A 21943-nucleotide genomic window follows, 5' to 3' on the forward strand; every position below is an offset into this window, starting at 1 on the left:
TTTTCCTTCAGGAGCGCGACCAGTGTTGCTGCTGCAACGTATTTGTATTTATTTTCCTGTGACCATCCTGGGCATCTATTGGATGTGCCCAAGAGGAATAATAAAGTCTCTTTACCTGCTCTATATGCTTGACTAGTTTTGGAATTAGGCTGTGATTAGCATCATGGATTGCACCTGACAGTCTCATTTTTATTCTCCCCTGATATCTCTCAGAAAGGTGACTGCATAATGGGTCTACCTTACATATCATCATTTTCTAGCCCGAACTAGTGGCTTTCCCCCTGACAGTGGGATTGTAGGATTGTAGGAAAAACCAATCTTTTAAAAGGGAATTAGACCAATTCATTTACAATAAAGCTACTAGTCATAGCGGCTACAAGCAGCCTGCACAGAGCCAGCAGACATCTGAATACCAGTTGCTAGGGACTAATCATGGAAAAGAACTATTGCCCTTATGTCCTGCTTGTGGTCTTCCCCTGAGTATCTGGCTGCCTAATGTGGGAAGCACAGTGCTGGATGAGATAGGCCTTTGGTCTGATCCATCAGGAGATGGGTTCCTTAAGTCCAATACTGATTCATTTGGACATTCTTTTTTCTTCTTTGAAATTCTCCTATGTGCACATTGGACTAATTATTATCTGTGATGCAGTTAATAACACTGATTGCTTCTGTATCTGTTTTGATCCACTATGCCTGGCACAAACAGTTACTCCAATTAGATGCCAAAAATGTGACTTACATCCTAAGTGGACCCAATTCATTCCTTGAACTCTGAGGCAAATCAGTAGGGAAAAGAAGAATTGTCCTTGTATCTGAAAAAAATGTTCCACATTCTCCGTCATTGCTGTGTTTGGCTCTTCCGATATTAAGAAAATCACTTTACATAATTGATATGCTCTTAACATTTAAAATCACAAGTTCTTTTGTTTTTGCTCAAACAGTTGAGGTGTGACAGGTACCCCTTAAGGTAGCCTGTGCCAGATCCACTTAAGGCTATAAAATTAAACTTGATACCTTCAGCTACACTGGGAAGCAAACTAGAAGCAAATATAGGTTTTAAATCTCTGATATAAAATGCATCCAATAATTCATTGCTTTCGAATACTTGAACAATCGCATTTGGTGTCTTCTGACGTTTCTCAGTAGTCTAAAGTTTTTAAGAGTTCTTAATTGAGCCAAGATTAGGCATCCGTGTTTCACTTTCTAATCCATTTATAGGTGTCCCTGCCTAATCTGGAAAGCTTATGGCTATGCAATTTACCATCCAAGGGTTGAGAGAAAAGGTCTGGTAAGGTCTAATCTAAAATGTCTGTTGGAAAAAGTATAAGCTTATAAGGGATTTCAGTAACTTGAGGATGAAGGACTTGTTAAACTTGTCCACAAGACAACCATCTTCTAACATGGTTCCAAAGTGACTAGGCAGCATAGGACTGAAAGGTAGTATTTAGCTTAACATTAGAATAAATCTCCCAAATCTTCATCTAATTGAATGAAAGCTCATGCCATAATAAACCAGTTAATCTCTAAAAGCTGCAGCCTTTTTGTTTTCTTGCTTCTATGTTAGGCGATTAGAACATCCTGCCTGGGGATACTGTAGAGACATTCTTCCTCAATGGGATCATTCCATATCAAGTGATCCAACTTTTAAATCTCATGTCATCTAATTTTCTTAATATTTTGTACGCTTGTTGAATGATCAAATCTAAGTTTAAATCTAAAATTTTAATTTTTTATCTCATCCCATTTTTGAGTTATGAGGATTTGAAATTTCAAAAAATTGACAATTTGGGCCTTCCCAGACCTACACAAAAACCTTAAAAGCTCAGCCCAAGATTGAGATATGTCAAGACCTAAAACACCAATCTCTTCAGAACTTCATAGGCCTTAATGTATGTCACATGATGAACTTACTCTAAATTTTAAATTTAAGTTACAAAATTTTAAAGTGATTAAAAAATTAATATGATTTTAAAATTCCAAAAAATTGTACAGTATTGATCATTTATTTCTAAGAGCTACCTGCATAATTTCATCCTGGGATATCAATGGGATCACATTACAAAAAAAATATGTTAATACATGTCTGCCTTATTGGGTTCTATTTAGGATAAATGGGTCTTCTCAAAGAAAAATATAACAGAATAAACAAGGCCACAACCATAATATTAGTTGCTTCAGGCATTTCGTTATAAAGTTATTTAATTGAAAGGTGTCTAAAAAACTAGTCAGGCTTTTATTTTAAAAATGTGTTCCAAAGCTGAGTGATAGCTTGCTATTGCATGATAGAATTAACACTTTGAAAGAATTATTGTTAGTACTTTATTTCATGAAGCACAACAAAATACATATCAAACAAAATTATGACACAGCCGGAACTGCTTAACTGCTGCTGAGATAACATCCAGTTCTTATTTTCAACAAATGAAGAGTACAGAAAAGAAGATATGTTCCTGAAAGACGCTTTGAAAGAGTGAAAGTGATCAGGGGAACACAAGGATTTCATTGCTATATCCAGTCCAACAGAAATTGTGACCAATGTGTACTCCTTTAGCAATGAGAGTGAGAAGTTTGACAGTGAAGGAGGTATAAAATCTCTGGATATGACTGAGATAACTGGGTATGTGACCTGTGAATACAGTAAAGCATGTTGCTTAACTTATATGCTGTTGGTGGACTATGAAAGTGAAGAAGCGACTGTGACCTCCTTACACCCATCAGGGCCAGCATCATCATTTGTTTACCCATCTAGTCAGGATGTACTTAAGGTAGGGCTAGCACAAGTTCCAACAAGCGTTGAACCAAGGACTGCAACTGGCCGCACTCACACTTTGGCAAATGAAACGTGCAACCAATGCTCTTGAAAAGCGTTTGGTGTAAAGTATAAATAATGTTTTCAGCCCCATTTAATGTGTAAGAGTCCCCCCCTCTAATTTTGTTTGATATACGTTTTGTTGTAGCTCTTATAAATATTAATTAATACATTAAAAAAATATATTAATTTTTTAATCGCCTTTTAAATTTTTAAATTTTGTAACTTACATTTTATATTTTGAGTAAGTCCACCATGTGACAAATGATATTGTATTAAGGTCCTAGTCCAACGCTTTAATCACTTCTAGCCCATAGCTCATTATCAGGCATGAAGGCAATCAGTAGCAAGCAACATTCCTATAGGTGGCGGTGCAGTCTCTTGAACCTAAAGATAAATGCAACTGAATTTAAGGAAATGCTTATTTAACTTAAAAAAACAAATAAAGTTATTAGCCAAAAAGTAAAGTACAAGTCAGATGCTCTACATGCACTAGTGTCTGATCACAGGGTTGATGATTAGGGCAGTTTTCATTTTAGCTACAGGAAATTTGTCATGAACAACTCTTTGACGGTTTAAACATACAAGTTGCACAGTCTCTCTGTTGCCATGCAAGGGCCAGAGAAGGAGTTTGAAGTAAAATTTGTCACTTGCCTTAATCCCTGTGTGTATACATCCTTACCAAATTTGGACTTCAGAAAAAAGGTGTGAAAACATTTTTCTTTCTTTCTCCTCTCCCCCCTCCCAGTTCACAAGGAGACTTCACATTCCCAGAAATTAAGATGATACAAGATGGGATATTAATCAGTTAGGGGACATGTTTGTCTGTCTGTTAGACTAAATCTTAAAAGCAAGCATGCAACATTCCATCACACTTAGGGTAAAGAAACAGAAACCAGGATATGGTTATGCAGGAAGGAGCATGGTTTATATACAGTATGTGTGGTGTCACCATGGAGGAAATGTAAAGCACTGCATTTGAGTGGGGAGGGAAGATTAGAGCACCAACATTCTGCTGGAGAAGAGAAGGGATTCAAGGGAATAGTTCAGGGGAGAAAGCCAAGGGTGGTGGTGGGAGTGCCAGAGAGATGCAACAAAAGGGCAGGGGATAAAGAGAATGAGAACCAGAACGTATTGGATGGGCATAAAGAAGAGAGTCCTGGTAAGAGTTCTAGGTTGTGTTGAGGGCAGGATAGAGCTGAGTTGAAGGGATGGGGAGAATGATGGAGGATGGAGCTAAAATCTCTCCCTTCCCCCCATGACATTTCACAGTCATTTGCTAGCTGGCAAAACACAGGGCATTTTTAATTTAGATCCATAACATCACAGATCTAGCTGCATCAACAACTATTCCAGGGATGTTTCTGCAGTTGCCATTATATGCAATCAAGAAAAGAGACTTAGCATTTCAAAAGGATTCTAAAAAGTCTCAAAATACCTGCTACTCCTAGATTTGTCAAGGCTGGATGCAAGCTTTTCCTGTGCCATGGATTCCTCAAGATGGTATTGGGAAAACAGTTACAGGAACACGAGAAGAGCCTTACAGGATCAGAACAAAGGCCTGCTAGTCCTTTAATGCTGTATATGGTTTAGGATGCAGGTATTTGAAGTATTAGAAGGTGAAGCTTGCTAAATGGCATTGAACAGAAGTTTTAGTGGTAAAGAATGTATTGTTCATTGCCATCACCATTGCAAGGTGCCTTCACATAGATTTGTGGTTGGTCAGATTTGTCCTGGTTTTCCCCCCGTTTGTGTTCATGTTGCCTTCCCAACTGACTCATCACTACCAGCTAGTGAGATGACGTGTGTGAGTAACCATGTCTTCAGCATGAGATACTCCAGATTTTAGAGATCCACTACAGGAGCCTTCTTCCCAGTGTTCTAGATCAGGCATGTACAACAGGTCGATCGTGATCTACTGGTCAATCGTGGGGGTGTCCCAGTTTTTTATACTGGAAGTAGATCGCAGTCCCTTGAGAGTTGGATATGCCTGTTCTAGATAACAATTCATATCATTCCTGACCATTGGTTGCTCTGGCTGGGGCTGTTTAGAGTTGGAGTCCAACAACACCTGGAGGGCACCAGGTTGGGAAAGGCTGTTTTCACAGAACGTCCAGCCATGTTAGCTAGTAATTCCTCCAGAGTTATCAGAAAATGATCAAGATCCATCAAAATCCAGTGTTTTGTTTATCAATACCTTGATGGGAAACCACTGGAAATGTAATGAAAGCTGCTTGGGTCTTTCCAAGAAAGATGATAAAATTATGTATTAAGTTTTAGTGACAGACCATTCATGGGATGGCTCATGAATTTTGGAAACTGGTTGCAGTGCATATAGTCCAGTTCTAGCAGACTATTATATCTTCCTGTTTCTGTTAATGGAGCTTGCTACTATAATTCTTCTCTAAAAGCACTATTATTAATAACTGGCATAATGCCTGTCATGAAGATTGGTGTGTGCTTTCGAAGGAATTGTATACTGCATACTTTCTACATGTGTGCCTTGTGGGCAGCAATTCACTTGTATAAGAAATGCACATGAATACCATTGGAGAAGGGGCTGAAAATGTACCCTGCTTCTCAGTGGTGTGCAGTGAATTCTTTTCATAGGGGGCAGTTAGGGCCAGAGGCCCCAGTATGTGAGGCCGATTCAGGAGGTCGATGTCCTGATGCCCCATGTGTGGGCATCACACCTCCCTCCTTAATCTGGGCAGAAGCTTCCTGGGCTTTGGAAAGGAAGCACCAGGCCTCTGACAGGATGCTGGAGCCCTGCTGCCTCATTCCCAAAGCTGGGCAGGCTTTGAGAAGGTGGCTGGCGGGCTCTGCACCTCATCTGAGCATCACACCTCCCTCCCTAAGCCGGGCAGAAGCTTCCTGGACTTTGGGAAGGTGGCACTAGGCTTTAATAGTCTAATATACCAAGAACATTTAGCCTAGTCCCCCTAGTCCATTGACCACACACCACTGCTGCTTCTACTGACCCAGCGTTGAGAAGCAAGTCTGCTCCTGTATCTAGCCCAGCACCTTAGTTTATATAGTTTCTTTCTGGATTCTGTTTCTTGGTCACTCTAAAAATATGCTGGAATGTTGTGAATTGGGTTTTCTGCATATGCAGATGATGAAATCTTAGACTAATTTCTACTCTTGAAAGTCAGGAATATTAAAATTAACATGAAGCTTATTGGATCCTTTCCCATTAACTTGCCTGAATCCTCTTACAGACTGCCACATCTAATATGCATGTATTCAAGCTAGGCCTCTAGTGTCTCAGTGAAAAATCAACATGCACACAGGAATTTTTCTCCTACTACTACAGTATCTTAATTTGTATGCCGAACTATAAAGCAGTGATAATTCAGGATGACTGCATAAATGCTGTTCCCTTGTTTGCATTCTGAAGCTCAGGAAACATAGCGACAGGCCCACTCGGTTCCCTTCAAGCTATTTCGAATGCTTCATCAAGTGGGTGGGTGGGCTCCCGGCACAGTTCTTATTTTGGTTGCCTGTTTTTAACTCCACTTGGTTCAGCCTTGCCCTTTCAGAAGTAATCCCTGCAGCTGTTAGAATTTACCAATTGGAATTTACTTTTGTAAGGCCTCCAGTTTAGAGAAGGGACAATGAGGAAGGGCTGGCTGGCTGGGAAGTGTCTGCTGTTATTTTAATTTCCCTAGCCGCCTTCCTTAACTACCTGCTTTGTTGTGCATATCTTTGTGTTACCAGGGAGGTTCTACACCCCTAGCACAGACATACCGTAATCACAGCAGCTTCTGTAACAAATGAGTCCATATATGTCCCTGTTGTTATAAAAAGCAAAACAGTAGTTATTGAATACTTTTGTGGGAAACATACTTCAGGCTCATTGTGAAGATTGCATTGACGGGCACCTTTGACGTTGCTCCCTGGCTGGGACAACAATACTTTGACTTACTTCCGTTTTTTTAGATGTGTAGCCTGCCTCATACCAAATGCTCAGGGCAAATAACAGTATTTGTGTTTGATATAGTTCAGATATTGTTACTTGCTAGAATTATTTCTACAAGGCATTGGGTATAGCAGAAAAGGTGAAGAAAATCTATTGAACACAGTGGTAGACAAGTGATAACCTGCCTCACTGCCCTACTTCATCCTGTCTTAGGGTATTTTGAGACAGGTTTAGCCTTTCATTGGTTCTAATTAATGCAAGGCTCATTGGTGTGTGACCCACACCAGTTCCTTAGGGATGCTGCGTGGAGTATGTGTGTATCAGAAGTATCAATAATCTATAAAGAAACATTGACTAAGAAGTTATCTGATGCTGAATGCATAGATCTTTAGAGGGCCAAGATAAACAAGGAATTCTCCTTTACACAAACACCTTCATGACTGAGATAGTTTGTATTAAAACTATTTTACCCTACCTAAAGACCCCCCAAGCTTAGGACTCTTGGAAGCTTAAATTATTTCAGGAAAAGTCCAAAATGGAAGCAAAAGCTAATCTGAAAGGAAACAGTAAGAAGTGCCTGCAAATTTCTTTGTTGTGTTTAGTTTTATGATGTCTGAGTTCTACTGCTTAAAAAGTAGATGCCCACATTGCTTATTTTTAAAGAGGGTATTCTGAATTTTGCTGGATGTGGGAGAAAAACAAAACAAAAAACTGTATATCTGCACTACTGTGATTCACATATGGCAGCAGCTGGCATGTAAGTCTCAAGCTGTTTTCTGTCCAGAAGATACACTTGATTGCTGGCATGTTGCACTGCCTTAACTGATTGGAATGAAATGCTTTACCTGCTGTTTCTACTTTCTTTAATTGGTACCAAGGGGAGTAGGTGAGAATCTCTTACCCAGGGGAGAACTTCTGGTGGAACCAGTACTGCCTTATTAGAATGCATTGGGGTGGCAGTTTTGATATTGGCTTTGCAGATACATAAGCTGGCTGGGTGACAGATTAGTCTGAATATCATTTATTATACAGTGGTACCTTGGGTTACAAAGGCTTTGGGTTACAAACACTTCGGGTTACAAACTCCACTAACCTGGAAATAGTACCTCGGGTTGCAAACTTTGCCCCAGGATGAGAACGGAAATCGTGCGGCAGCAGGAGGCCCCATTAGCGAAAGCGAGCCTCAGGTTAAAAATGGTTTTGGGTTAAGAACGGACCTCCGGAATGAATTAAGTTTGTAACCCAAGGTACCACTGTATTTCAAAGTACTGTAATTCACTAAACAGAGTCTTTGCTTACCTTTGAAGTGTCACAAAAACCCAGCAAGGAGTCCCAGAATGAAAAGTTGTAATACTTTTCTGTTGTTAATTCTGATGGTTGTTTTGATGCCTTTCATCCTCTTTTGTGTGACAGCCCATTTTTGGTAATACAAGGGGATCCTCTTGGGTGAGAGGGAGGGAGGGAGAAAGGTTGTTTTCTGCTGCTCCAGAGAAGTGGACACGGAGCAATGGATCCAAACTACAAGAAAGAAGATTCCACCTAAACATTAGGAAGAACTTCCTGACAGTAAGAGCTGTTTGACAGTGGAATTTGCTGCCAGGGAGTATGGTGGAGTCTCCTATTTTGGAGGTCTTTAAGCAGAGGCTTGACAACCATATGTCAGGAGTGCTCTGATGGTGTTTCCTGCTTGGCAGGGGGTTGGACTCGATGGCCCTTGTGGTCTCTTCCACCTCTATGATTCTATGATTCTATGTGATGCAACCATGTTTTTTCATGCAGATACTTCTTTTTCTTCATAAAAAAGCTAACTTAAAGCTGGGGAATCTGAGGAAACCTGGCTCCACATGATTGTAAAAATGTGATTGCTTTGCAGGAATTTGCAACACTGACTAGGGAACTCAATGCATGCCGAGAGCAGCTGTTGGAAAGGGAAGAGGAAATATCTGAACTGAAAGCAGAGCGTAATAATACAAGGGTGAGTAGAGAAGCCCAGTTGGCTGCCTGGTTTGAAAGAAACACCCCCTCCACCTTCAAAGGGAGCATTTTTTAAAACAATCAAGCTGTGTATAAATTTTATGAAACAAACACAAATAAAAATACTTGGTTTGACCTAGGCTCAAGGTATGCCAGTTCAAGTTGTCTTGGCTGTGCCAGAGGTATCCAGTTTGCCCTCTCAATAAGGTTTAACAGGATAGAAGGCTTTTTTATGGAATTTCCCACCCAGGGAATAGAGTTTGATAGGAGACTTGTATTCTTGATTGAATGGGGAGGGTTTAGCATAATCTCTGTAAAATCCAATTTAATTTCTATAGAATGTTGCTGTTTTTTTATTCTTATTCTAGTACAGCTTATGTTTATGCCTGCAGAGACCATTCAGTCCTCTGTCACAACTATCTTTGCCCTACATCTCAACAATCCTGAGCCTCCAGGTGTGCTAAGAAACCTCAACCTGCAGCATCCCCATTACTAGTGTGCAGATTTAAACTTGCCCCTTCTAGGGAAATAGCTTTGTGTACACTTCCAGAATTTGCCTGTTACTGGACCATTTCTGCATAGCACCCACCCTTTACTGTTCAGATGCTTTTTCTGGCATGCTCTTGAACTGCTGCAGAAATCAAGTTTTGTGATAGCCCTAGGTCTGGGATTATAAGTAAAGGGCAAATCCTTGACTGGCAAAAAGCCCCTGCTGATTGCTATATTCGACTATTTTTGCCTGCTGAACCCACATCTCACTGCATCACCTTTTTTTTTTGGGAACAAATGTGAACATCATTGATTAGATTCTTGAAGCAGGTAGGTAGCCGTGTTGGTCTGACACAGTCCATATATATATAATTGTCCAGTAGCACTTTAGAGACAAACTAAGTTTGTTCTTGGAAAAGTGTGCATGCACTCAAAAGCTTATACCAAGTTGGTCTCTAAGGTGCTACTGGCATACACACACACACACACACACACACACACACACATTCTTGAAAGAAGAAGTTGGTTATCTGTAAGCCAGTAGGTATTGTATGCATCTACCACATAACATTTATTAATTTAGCTGTAGTAATCCAAGACATGGAATCTTACTCATCGGACACTGGCAGAAATAATGTTTTGTTACTTAACAAAGTGATCTATGTAACATATTTTGTATGCTGATATTCTTTAATGACATACATCACACTTGTTCCGAATGTACATCATTAGTTTAGTTTAAAGCAGCTTGCTGCTGATGTTAGCAGGAGATAGCTGTTTTTAAGAGAAATGAAAATGACTTGAGAATGCATTGCTTCCTATGATGTGTACATACATATTTTGGTTCAACTTTTGCTTGTGGTACAACAGGGTGTTTTTTATTATTATTACAAAAACCTGATTATCTGAGGCAAAAGTGACAAGGGAGTCTCTTTCAAAATGCTTTCAGCTCTGAAAAAAAAAGTCATTTGTGTCATCATAGTTTTGTTTGAGCAATGTGTTTATGAGTGCTTTTTGTTAGAGATCCTGGCAAAGTTATTTCAAGTCATGCTCATGGCAGAAATTGCCTGCTAGTAAAACTTGGCTACTTTTTTTTGGTTACACTCTAATATTTGTTTTTGCTATACTCTGAAATCAACAAGAGGACAGATAAAGCCTTTTCTTACCTCACATTGACTTTGAATGAGAAATGTCTAGAGCTGTTCCTTGCCTTGCAGCTTTTGTTAGAGCACCTGGAGTGCCTGGTCTCAAGACACGAACGCTCCCTGAGGATGACTGTGGTGAAGCGGCAAGCTCAGTCTCCATCTGGTGTCTCCAGTGAAGTTGAAGTTCTAAAAGCATTGAAATCTTTGTTTGAACATCATAAAGCATTGGATGAGAAGGTAAGGTTGTTTTGGGAAGTGACGGCATAGCTAGAGCAAAACCAGCTATTTATAACCCACAACCTTTAAGTTACTGGTCTCTAATGGCCCAAAGTATTGCTTTTGGTCAGCGCTATCCTGCAGATCTCCCATCAACTTTCTGGTTATGAGTAATTTCCAGCCTGAGCCAATCATTTGCCCTTTGAAGAATGGTCTCAAAAATTACTGCTTTGCATCCTAGAAATATGTTAGCAGGATTGAATCTGTGCCAATGCTCCTTTGAAGGAATATTCTGGCCTTCCACTCTCCCAACCCCAGTTCTGCTCTTCACCCAGTGATATTGCTATATGGTGTTAGTGTAGTAGCTCTTCCAAGTCAGGCAGATCTTTGCTGAGATCCTTTTACGTTTATTCTAATTGGCAGGTTAACTCAAGATTCCAGGCTTTTGCCCGCTTCATCATACCTAGTGTTTCTTGTTGCTTGCAAATCTAGCTGAGATGCTGGGCTTCTGGAGCCACGTACTGTTCTTTTGTGCCCTTTCTCGTGATGAGGGGAGTGTGGCTTAATTGAATTATCTATGTTATGAACTAGATTTCCTGATGGTTGGGAGCAGGGGTGGTGGTGGTAGGCCACTAAACTGCCTGAAGCATCTCTAAGGGCTGTGTATCAACTCTGTCTTTGAAAATATATTTTTTTCCTTTCAGGTGAGAGAGCGCTTACGGGCAGCACTGGAACGAGTAGCTACACTAGAAGAACAGCTTTCTAGCGCTCACCAACAGGTAATATGAGAGATAATTAAAATAATTGTGGAAAGCTACCCAGGCTACATGGGGTTTTGTAAATGGAAAAAAACAAAAAATGTACAGGAAGGGGGAGGAAGGACCAGTTGCTAAGAAGCACACATTGCAGCAGCAAACTTATGTCGAGAGAATATTGCAAGGGGGGGGGGGACCAAAATAATTGTGGTAAGTAATGTGACTAGGTAGCAGAAAGAAAAAAATACGTTACAAGATTAAAGGTGAAAGGAAGATACAGGATACACCCCTGCATGTCACAGACCTGATCAGCTCATACCTCACGGCTTCTACTTGAAAAACAATAATTGGACACATTAAATGTATTCATGCTTTTACAATATTTTGTGGTTGTACCCTTACTTTCCAGGCTGGTCTTACACAAAAAGAAGTCAAATTACCTGTTACAGTGCCAGTTACCTATGCTCCCACACTAAGTTATTGAATCACTTTGCATAGTAAAAATCCTGGCTTTTACAGAACTCTCCTTCATAAGCGTGTGCAATGACAGCTTCTTAACAGCGACAGCAACAATAGAAGGTGGACAAGAAGCTCTGCATGTTCTGCATTCTTATTTTTCACACTTAAGGAAACCTAAAGTATAAGTGTATATTTAAAATGTATTTTGCAGGTAAGTGCTCTTCAGCAAGGCCCCTCCCAGAGGGAAGCACCTGTAGGAGAAGATGATAAAAGGACTGAGGGAAAAGAATCTGGGCAGAAGCTACTTTGGAAGGTGAGAGCCATCTTTCTTGGAAGTGGAGAGTATCTAATCTAATATTGAAGTACTATGTGTTTACAGCTGTGGGTCATTCAATCGAAGGTACAAAATGGGAACCCTTTGCTGACTGATAAATTTTATCTTCCCTTACTATTTTTAAACTCTGCAATAATAGGCCTGTTGAATAAATGGCCAGTGGCAAGTTACAGCTACCTCAAAATGTCTCCTTTTCAGAAGAGACCAGTGTTACAGTAGCAATCTAGCATCTCTTGCATACTGTTAGAAAGAATAAAAACTGATAGTTCATTTGGTGAGCTAATTTATTGAAATGTCGCTCAGTGGCATTTGTTTGGTACTGTGTTTGACTGGGTAGTGCATATTCCTTGGAAACATAGTTCTTTGTTATATGACTTTCACAGAGACTTCCTAATGGCTCTATACATCCGGATGATGAGGCAAGCCGGACTGTGGAACTGCAGGAACTTCTAGAGAAGCAAAACTTTGAGGTAGCGCAAGCTAAAGAACGAATAGCTGCTTTGGCTGCCAGTGTTGCTGAGCTAGAAGAAGATCTAAGTACAGCCAGGAGGGACCTAATCAAATCAGAAGAAATGAGCGGCAAGTACCAGAGGGACCTAAGAGAGGTGAGACAGTTCTGTTCCAGCAGCATAAACTATGTTATCGAGAGAATCTCTGAAGCAACTTTAAAAGCCATCTTATTTTTTCCAGGTGTAGCAAAAAATAAAATAGTCTGAGCATCTGCTTGCAGAAAGTTATTGCTGTTTCTAGCAGTGAGCTTAGTTATTCAGTGTCAAAGTAAAAAAAACCTATCATAACTAGAGATTTGCGACCCTGCCTCCTCTGTTTGCCCAGATAATTAATTGGGATTTCAGTGTTCTAGTAGAATATTTTGGGGTGGGGGGACCAGTTTTTCAGGTGTTCCCTGTGAGTTCAGTGGTATCTCGGGTTACATACGCTTCAGGTTACAGATTCCGCTAACCAAGAAATAGTACCTCGGGTTAAGAACTTTGCTTCAGGATGAGAACAGAAATCGTGCGGCGGTGGCATCAGGAGGCCCCATTAGCTAAAGTGGTGCTTCAGGTTGAGAACAGTTTCAGGTTAAGAACGGACCTCCGGAACGAATTAAGTACGTAACCAGAGGTACCACTGTACTCTGAAAGTACAATTACCATTTTCCTGCCACTTTCCCTTCCTTGCCAGCTCTCTACTTCATCAAGCCAAAAACCCTGGGGAAGAGAAAGACATGACAGATAGTGGGAGGGTTCTCAACAACACAGGAAAGGCCTTGTGGCTGCAAATGGTGCATAGAGCATTATTTCTTGCAATCATGAGGTTTGACTGGTGGGAGCTTCCACCACCATTTGCCTTGTCCCTCAAGTTATGGTTGTTTTGAGGGGAAAAGACGGATGAGGCTGTTGGACAGGGCGGGAGAGTGGTGGAGGCAAGTGTGAGCCCAACTTTCATTTGGAATCAGCTTAAATGGTTCCAATACAACCTTTCAAAATGGGGCCAGCTTATTAATGTGGAGAGAGTTTGCATTCTGAGCTTCAGTGTAGTACCTCAATAGTCATAACAAGCGCTTCTCATGCTGTGGTTCAGGCAGATTTTTTAATCATCATGAGAGCCATACAACCACAAAGTTCATGACTTTCTTCATGGCTCATCCTACCAGGCTTTGGCACAGAAAGAAGACATGGAGGAGAGGATCACCACCTTGGAGAAGCGCTATTTGGCAGCCCAAAGAGAAGCCACCTCCATTCATGACCTCAATGATAAACTAGAGAATGAGCTGGCCAATAAAGAGTCTCTCCATCGCCAGGTAACAGGCTTTAATGGTATGCCATCTGAAAAGCCAGCTTCCTTCCTCTGAGTCAAGGGCATGTGTGGCTACAGTCATAGGTACTTCAAGACCCTCCTTTGACTCTCTTGAATATATATATATATATATATATATATATATATATATATATATATATATGTATAATTTTTAGATGATTTTAAGACTAATCAACTGCAAGTAGGTATCAGCATGGTGTACAGTATAAGGCCAAAAAGGTCATACAACCAAAAGTGCAACCATGAAATGAAAAACAATAAAATACAGTCAAAATACACAAATAAAATGCCTGGGGAAACAGAAACGTTTTCACTTGACACCAATAAGTTTGCACCAGTTGTATCTCTGTGTTGAGGGTGCGACAGTTGGGGTGCCATGACGGAAAAGGCTTAGCTTGGTTGACACACTTGTGTGTAGAAAGTACCGTATTTTTTGCCCCATAGGACGCACTTTTCCCCCTCCAAAAATGAAGGGGAAATGTGTGTGCGTCCTATGGGGCGAATACAGGCTTTTGCTGAAGCCTGGAGAGCGAGAGGGGTCGGTGCGCACCGACCCCTCTCGCTCTCCAGGCTTCAGGAGAGCCCCACCGCCAGCCCCGCAAACTCAGGAGACAGCGGGAGAGGCGCAGCACACCTTTCCCGCTGTCCCCCGACTTGGTTAGAAGGCTGGCGGGGGGGAGAAGCCTGCTCCTCCCCGTCACCAGCCCCGCAAACTCGGGAGACAGTGGGAGGCGCAGCGCGCCTTTCCCGCTGTCCCCCGACTTGGTTAGAAGGCTGGCAGAGGGCTTCCCCCTCCTCCAGCCCCGCAAGCTCCCAGAGCCATGCCAAAGCTGCACGCAGCTTCAGCATTGCTCTGGGTCCTGTTCTGGGGGCCCTGCGCCTGGGGGAGGGGGAAAATAATTCCCCCCCTTTATTCCCCCCCCCCCCAATCTAGGTGCGTCCTATGGGCCGGTGCGTCCTATAGGGCGAAAAATATGGTACTTTAAGAAGATCTTAAGATACAGGCAAGCTATATAGGAAGAAATAGTCAAGCAACCCAGGTTCCAATCCTTTTAAAGTTTTAAAGATAAAAACCAACACATTTATTTGAGGCAAGAAGCAAATAGGCAGCCCAAGTTGTTCTCTTGGAATTGGTGCACTAGCATCCCCTTAGTCAATGCCCATTAACATTCTGGCAGCCACGTTCTACACTAGTTGAAGCTTTGGTCATCTTTAAGGACAGCCCCCATGTACAACTTGTTACAGTAAGCCTGTGAATAACTTACTAGAGTATGGACTACTGTAACCAGACTACTCTTGTCCAGGCACGGATGCAGGCTGAAGCTGTGTTTGTTCACCTCCTTTTTCATGACTGCCATTCTGCATTGTTCTACAGTGTGAGGAGAAAGCACGGCATCTCCAGGAGCTTCTCGAACTGGCAGAGCAGAAACTGCAGCAGACAATGAGGAAAGCTGAGACACTGCCTGAGGTGGAAGCTGAGCTGGCCCAAAGGATAGCAGCACTCACCAAGGTAAGCACACAACCAGAAGCTGGCTTCAAAGCCCAGGGTACAGAAAGGGTTTAGTGTTTCTCCAGAACTTAGAACTTTCCTGGGATGGAGGAGAAAGGTGGAAGGAGGAGGAGCTTTTTAATTCATGTTACAAGTATTACTTTTTCCTTTCTTCTCTGTATTGTCTCTTCTGCAGTAGCTAGCTATCATGAACCACCTCTTTGGATGGTGGCCTCTCCTAAGTAGGGGTTTGTTTGTTTGTTTTTAAATGATGCTCTAGCAGGTCATGCTAGGTTTTTCATAGGTATATTTTAGGCACCCAGAATCTGAAGGCCAGGGCTTGCTTCTCAAGAATGACCTAAAGTGCATTCTTTTCAACCAAGAAGCCAAGCACTGCATTGGGCTAGGCAAACTTGGAACAAGGGCTTGAGGTCCATTTACCATTCCTGAGTCTTTAACCTCAGTGATTGCTACCTTTATACAGGCATTAAAAAAATGGGACAGGAGCATAAATCTCTGTTAAACTAATTGTGCAGCTGTTAAATGAAACAGGCATTGTGAGGAGTGATATGGACCAGGAAGTTGCTGTGAAGTTTGTACAGCAAGATTCAGAAGGCCCATATGGCACTTCCTCAAGCTTAGCTTGATGCAAGGTTATTTTAGAGCTGAGCTCAGTAAGAATCTCCAGTGTATTAATGTGCTAGTGCCTGAAAGAGACCTTTCCCAGAATCCCTCAGCTTATGTTTAACACCCACCCAAATATCTCATGAGAACAAATCCACTATGGTTACATTCCTATATTTTTGGGTAGTACTGCACTCTGCCTGATTGCTGTGTCAGTATGTTCTTATGTAAGAACAGGTATCTCTTATCCCCGCTCCCTATCCCAATTCCCAGAGCTTGTAAGAATTGCTCATTCCTTTGGGACCGTCTTGTTCTGTGTAGGCAGAAGAAAGGCATGGGAGTATTGAAGAGCGACTGCGGCAGCTGGAGACTCAGTTGGAGGAGAAGAACCAAGAACTAGCAAGGGTAGGTTGACTTCTGTAGAGTATATAGCACTGCTTTTTATCATTTTTAACACCTTATTTACAGCACCACAGTTTAGGTCAGGATCCTGTTGTGGGAGGGAGAAAGATGATTTGGAGTTAGCTTCTTACATTTGCTACTAGGATTTCAGTGTTTTTTTCACAAGTGTTGCATCACATGGTTGCTGCAAGTATTTGACTATGCTGTTACAGCCTGCTTCTTTAAGGTTGAGTTTTGATGGCATGGTTAAAGTTGTGACACCCAGGCACACAGGAAACTCCTTTATAATTCAGTTCTGCTTAGTGGAACAATCGTATCACAGATGGTGGTCAGCACTTCTGAATTCAATCCAAGTTCTGAAATAAAATGGGACTTCTTATAATTTCACTCCTACCAAAATCTATTCATCTTCCTTCCTGATAGCCCTATAATGTATACTAACAAAACATTTATTTTGTTTTAATACTAATTTCAGTAAGCGGTTTCACAATAGTAAAACAGTTGCAATGAAAGGGTTTTTTTTGTCATTATTGTACACAAGAATAAATCTGTACCACTGAATGATATAAAATCACTTCTTAATTTGCAGTGTAAATAATATTCATAGGAATTGGGCTCCTCACTGGTATAAGCTGATGTAGTGGAACCAATAACGGTTTGGAAAGTGGATTCTCAAATCTTCCAATCAATATGGTGGACATAGTACGTTTGTGAAAACTTTACTACATTAGGTTGTTAGAAAGAAGGTTATTTTGGAGGAGATTCTTCAATGATTAGGGCTAATTTTACAGCGATTTCAAGGCAAATCCTCTTTGAATTACTTGGTTGATCAACTCCCAAACAGGCCCGTCAGAGGGAGAAAATGAATGAGGAACACAACAAGCGGTTGTCTGATACTGTGGATAGACTGCTGAGTGAGTCTAATGAGCGGCTTCAACTTCATTTGAAAGAACGGATGGCAGCCCTTGAAGAGAAGGTATGTATGTATTAGACACCTCATAAAATTAGCTCTATGGGTGTCATACACAACTGGCTTTTTTGCCATGCTATGTTTAAGATTGAAAAGATAATTTTGCTGACAGTCAGGATTTGACTGGAATGTTGGGGCCATCCTAAAAAGAAAATTAGATCATAGCTATTCTTGATCAATTAATTCCAACTATTGAGCCAGGCCCAAGATTCTTTTTAAAATGAATGTTAGCAAAATACTTTTGCTGTAGAGTAAGCAGTGGTTCCCACTTGGTGGTTGCTCACCCCAAGGGGTCCGCATAACCCATCCAGAGGGTCTGTGACACTACTCATGTGTAACAAAAACTACCATAGAGATAACAAAAATTTCATAAGTAGGGGGTCCATGGGTTGGCTTGGCTTAGCAACTGGAAGCCATAAGTAGAGGATCTTAGAGACTGATTTTGCAGAGAAGGCCTCTTTTGCTGCCTTGGGCTCTGCTGGTCCCTTTGCATCTTCCTTTGGGCTTAGTGTATTCTAACTAATTCTAAGGGATAGAGGATTGCACTGATGGCTTCTTGAATGATTTGTTGGTACAATTTAACTGGCTGCTGCAATAAATGTGGAACAAAATTTTGGCTTTTAGGATGCTCTTGTGTGAGATCAAGTCTCAACTACCTACATCTTCATGTATTGGCATCTAAGTATTTGTAGTGGTATCAAAAAGCCATTGTTCATTGATGATGGCTGGGTAATTGGTTGGATGGGGGGGGGCGGAGATTTTTAAAACGTTTTTGTTACTTTACTGTGCCAAATTATTACCTCATGTGCATGGTTTTCAAGGGGCAATCTAGCCTGTACTTTTGAGATAAATACTGCTGTAATGGCAAAGGGTCTATAAATATTTATTAGTAATTTGGATGGCACAGATATCAATTCACTTCCTACCTCATACCTCAGCTGAACCGTCTTAAGTGTCCCTACCACTTTCTTTTCCTTCTGCTAGTGTGTAGCAATTGTAATATCTATACTGTGTGAAGTTGGATCTTCAGTGGGCCAACTTCAATGAGAATAATCTCCGTAAGAATCAATCACTCCTTTCTCTTCTAATTATTATGTACTTAGAATGCAATGATGATCAGCTGTGTTGCACATGCCAAAAATGTGATAAAAAGAATGTCATAAAGAAAATAATCTTCGTTTGGTCTAGTTGTCTGTTGAGCTCTGATTGTGTTAGGCCAGGAGCTGCAAACCTTTTTGTACCCACAGGCACATTTAGAATTTTGAGAGTGTTCTGGAGGCACCAGTCAAAACTTGCCTTCTGTGGGTGGTGTGGCATAATGCAAAATGGATGCCATGAAGAGTGGCATAACAGAGACAGCCACTCTGGACAACCTTATGCTTATCATAGAAAGTCAGCTCTGTAGTATTGGTTTTGATTGTGGAGTTCACACAATATTTATTTTATATACGCACACGCTGATGCTGTTGCTGTCTAATAACAACAAGGAGCAATTCTCAGTACTAGGAAAATACTGAAGATAGCAACACCACTCTCATTTCACTGAGTTCACTTCGTAGGTACCTGCACATTTTGCCCCATAACTTTCTGTCCAGGAGGGGTTGATACTTACCTAAAAATGAATAAATAAATAAAAGCTCAGAATGTGGGGCACCTGTCCAGGAGCACCAGCAAAATTGTTTCCAGATGTTACGGTGCCTACAGGTGCTGGGTTGATGACCCCGGTGTTAGTCATTCCATCTCAAAGGGTGGTTTGTTTTTTTTAAAATGGCTGTTGTGCTGGATATTCAAACATTAATGACTTTGACAAGCTCTGCTCAAGGGCTATCAAAAGTATTCCTCTCTGCATTTACAATTCATGGGCCTGATTAGAACACCTATGCATTTTGAATGCTAACTTCAGTTGTCTCAGTTCTCCTGTAACTAGAGTTGTTTAGCTCTTGGGGTGTGACAGGTTCCAAATTGCACAAAAGGGAGCCATAACGGGAGTCAGTGAGGCACAATTGCCTGGCTGAAATCTGCTAGGGAAAGACAGGGTCTTCTTCAGTACAGTACATTTTCAGGGGTGGAATGCATTTTTGAAGCTTACCCATTTTCAGCCCTAGCTCTTCTATGTTGCCATTATGATAGAGACCTGACCAGGGCCGTCTTTAGCAGATGTGGTGCCGGGGTGCAAATATCCATTCAGCGCCCCCAAATTAACCATGGATAGTGTGTGTGGGGGGGTGCGAAGCTGCGCATTGCCAGCCATGGAAGGGGTGTGCAACTCTCCCCCATGCCGCTGCGGGAGAGCAATGGGCGGGATGCTGTGCGGCCACCAGCCATATAGTTAGTGGGGCGCAGCTTCCATCCTAAGCCTCTGGAGGGATCGCTCTCCTGCCGCGGAGGCCTGGGAGGCAGGCTGCACGCCCACCAGCCATATGGTTGACGGGGCGCAGCTGGCGGGCATGCAGGGAAAGGGGAGGCTGCCGGCAAAGCTGCACAGCTCCCCCACTGACTGGGGCGCCCCTGAGAGGCCGGCGCCCTGGCACAACGCACCACTAAGCCGTATGGGAAAGACGGCTCTGGACCTGACTCACACCTCTTCATATTTTTTAAAGGATACACTTATTCTCTTTCTCCCCCCTCCCTCCCCTCATGGAAAAGGGAACAGAGGAAACTCCCATACAAGCAGTTAGGTGTGTGGTCAGGTAGCACACAAAGCAACCATTTAGACTGAGTTCATCTCCTCTCTGAATTGCAAAAAGATCCACCATGTAGGGACCTGCTCTATGGGAGCCAGCTTTTCTTCCTATCAACAAGGATAGCACTCAGTGCCATTTATAGCAAATTCTTCCTCTGTAGCTAATGAGCCCAGAATTTAGGGCACCAATGGGTCATTACCTCTTCCATTATCTCATTTATACTGGTGCTGAAGAATAATAATAATAGCATTTTGCATTCTCTGCATCCAGGTGTAAGTGATTTTATGTGAGTTTAGGGAGTAATGCTGTGGGCTGAAATCCTAATTGTTTGGCCATCTGGGAACCCCTCCTGTTCTACTGGTCTCAAGTTTAGAAACTTGGCATAAAGAACTTTCGTTGGCTCAGATTTGTCACTGTCAAATCTAAGTAGCCTTGTAGGTTCCCCAATACCATTTGCCTTTATGAATGCTAATAAAAATATTAAGTGCTTAATTTATTTTGTAAATTGGCACACTGCTGCCTTTGGAAGTTAATTTTTGGCATCCTCCCTAGAGGCTCATGTGAACTCTTGTGGAGGGATCACTTCTACAATTATCTTTTGGACAATGCAGATGTCTGTTCTGATATATGGCTTTCAATCTCAATACTCAGAGTTCTCCAGAAAGCCACTTGAACAGCTTTACTTAGAGACCTATATCTTTGGTCCCTTGCTAAATGAGCATTCAGCCTGATTGGTTTGTGGAGAGATGAGACAACGTTGGTTTCTTAATGAGTGTTCAGTCTGATTTGTTTGTGGGGAGATTAGATGAATTGCATCAAGAAAGTGTTAACCCACACTTTCCAGTGCATTTTTCTTTCATATTCCTTACCGCAAAAAAGTTTGATCATTTGGGGAAGTGGATTTGTTTTCCAAGAGCTCCAATTTTAAATCAAATTTGAAGCACCCTTTCTCTCTCTTGTAATTACTCACCTTTGCTTTTTAAGAACACATTATTACAAGAACTGGAAAATACCCAAAAACAAATAGAGGAGCAGCAGCATGACAAGGTAAATGCCACTCCAGGGAACTGTGAAAGGAGTGGCAAATATATTTGTTAAGTGCGTTTTTGTTGCCTTGAAATTGCATGATCAGAAACTGTCAAGTGATTGTATCATGATCACTATAAATAGTTTTATAGATCACTATAAATAGTTTTTTTCCTTCCCTGCTGGGTCCTCTTTTAGAAGAGAAGCTGATCAAACTCTGTTCATTTCCAGTGAGCAGGATGTCCTCATAGAGAACTGAAGTGGTTCTGTTCTGCCCACAAACACTGCATTTGGGGCAGAATTTTAGTAGGGATAGGATCTTAGCTAAAAGGTAGTAAAGTAAACTGCAAATAACTCCCTTTGGAGTCCTGTCTAGTGTCATTTCAACATTTTAACTGGAGACCTTTCCAACCCCATTGCCCTCACCAAAGTTCTTGTGTAGCTTTGCTGGCAGGGCGCATTAACTGACTCCCACCCTTTGTATGGATGTAGCAGGATTACTTCACTCCCCTACCTTTAATATGTGGACAAAAATTGCACTATATTGCATGATCTTCTTGTTTATGGTATTGAGGCTTGCATTCAATGATTTTTAGCATCAGCCTTGGCTTTTTGGTCACTTCTGTCTACAGCTATAGATTTCTTGCTGTTTGCTAGCATGACCAACTACATTCTCTGAGCAACAACAGGAATACAATTAGTGTCCTTAGTAGCATTCACTTGCTGCATGTAACAGCCAACAACCAATAAGTGCCTGCTTTTCCCGCACCCTCTTCCCTGCCTCTTTGTCGCCTTATTCTCCCCTGCTTTCCCTTCAGCATGATAAT

At 41.6% G+C, this 21943-nt stretch overlaps 1 protein-coding gene across 9 annotated transcripts in view; it reads left to right on the forward strand.

Annotated features, from left to right (window-relative positions):
• Nucleotides 1-21943, forward strand: part of PPFIA4 (PTPRF interacting protein alpha 4) — a 107034-nt gene that overhangs the window by 45375 nt on the left and 39716 nt on the right. For 6 of the 9 annotated variants that reach the window (XM_083508456.1, XM_083508457.1, XM_083508458.1 and 3 more), the window contains 10 exons: nucleotides 8605-8706; nucleotides 10412-10576; nucleotides 11260-11334; nucleotides 11981-12082; nucleotides 12487-12708; nucleotides 13758-13904; nucleotides 15297-15431; nucleotides 16356-16439; nucleotides 17281-17412; nucleotides 21075-21137. In XM_083508456.1, coding sequence (XP_083364582.1) covers nucleotides 8605-8706; nucleotides 10412-10576; nucleotides 11260-11334; nucleotides 11981-12082; nucleotides 12487-12708; nucleotides 13758-13904; nucleotides 15297-15431; nucleotides 16356-16439; nucleotides 17281-17412; nucleotides 21075-21137 — 1227 coding nt within the window. The remainder of the gene's footprint in view (nucleotides 1-8604; nucleotides 8707-10411; nucleotides 10577-11259; nucleotides 11335-11980; nucleotides 12083-12486; nucleotides 12709-13757; nucleotides 13905-15296; nucleotides 15432-16355; nucleotides 16440-17280; nucleotides 17413-21074; nucleotides 21138-21943) is intronic. The other 3 variants (XM_083508460.1, XM_083508461.1, XM_083508462.1) reach the window with 1 other exon arrangement.

The sequence above is a fragment of the Podarcis liolepis genome (assembly GCF_965112155.1).
Source record: "Podarcis liolepis genome assembly, chromosome: 6".
Taxonomy (NCBI): Eukaryota; Metazoa; Chordata; class Lepidosauria; order Squamata; family Lacertidae; genus Podarcis; species Podarcis liolepis.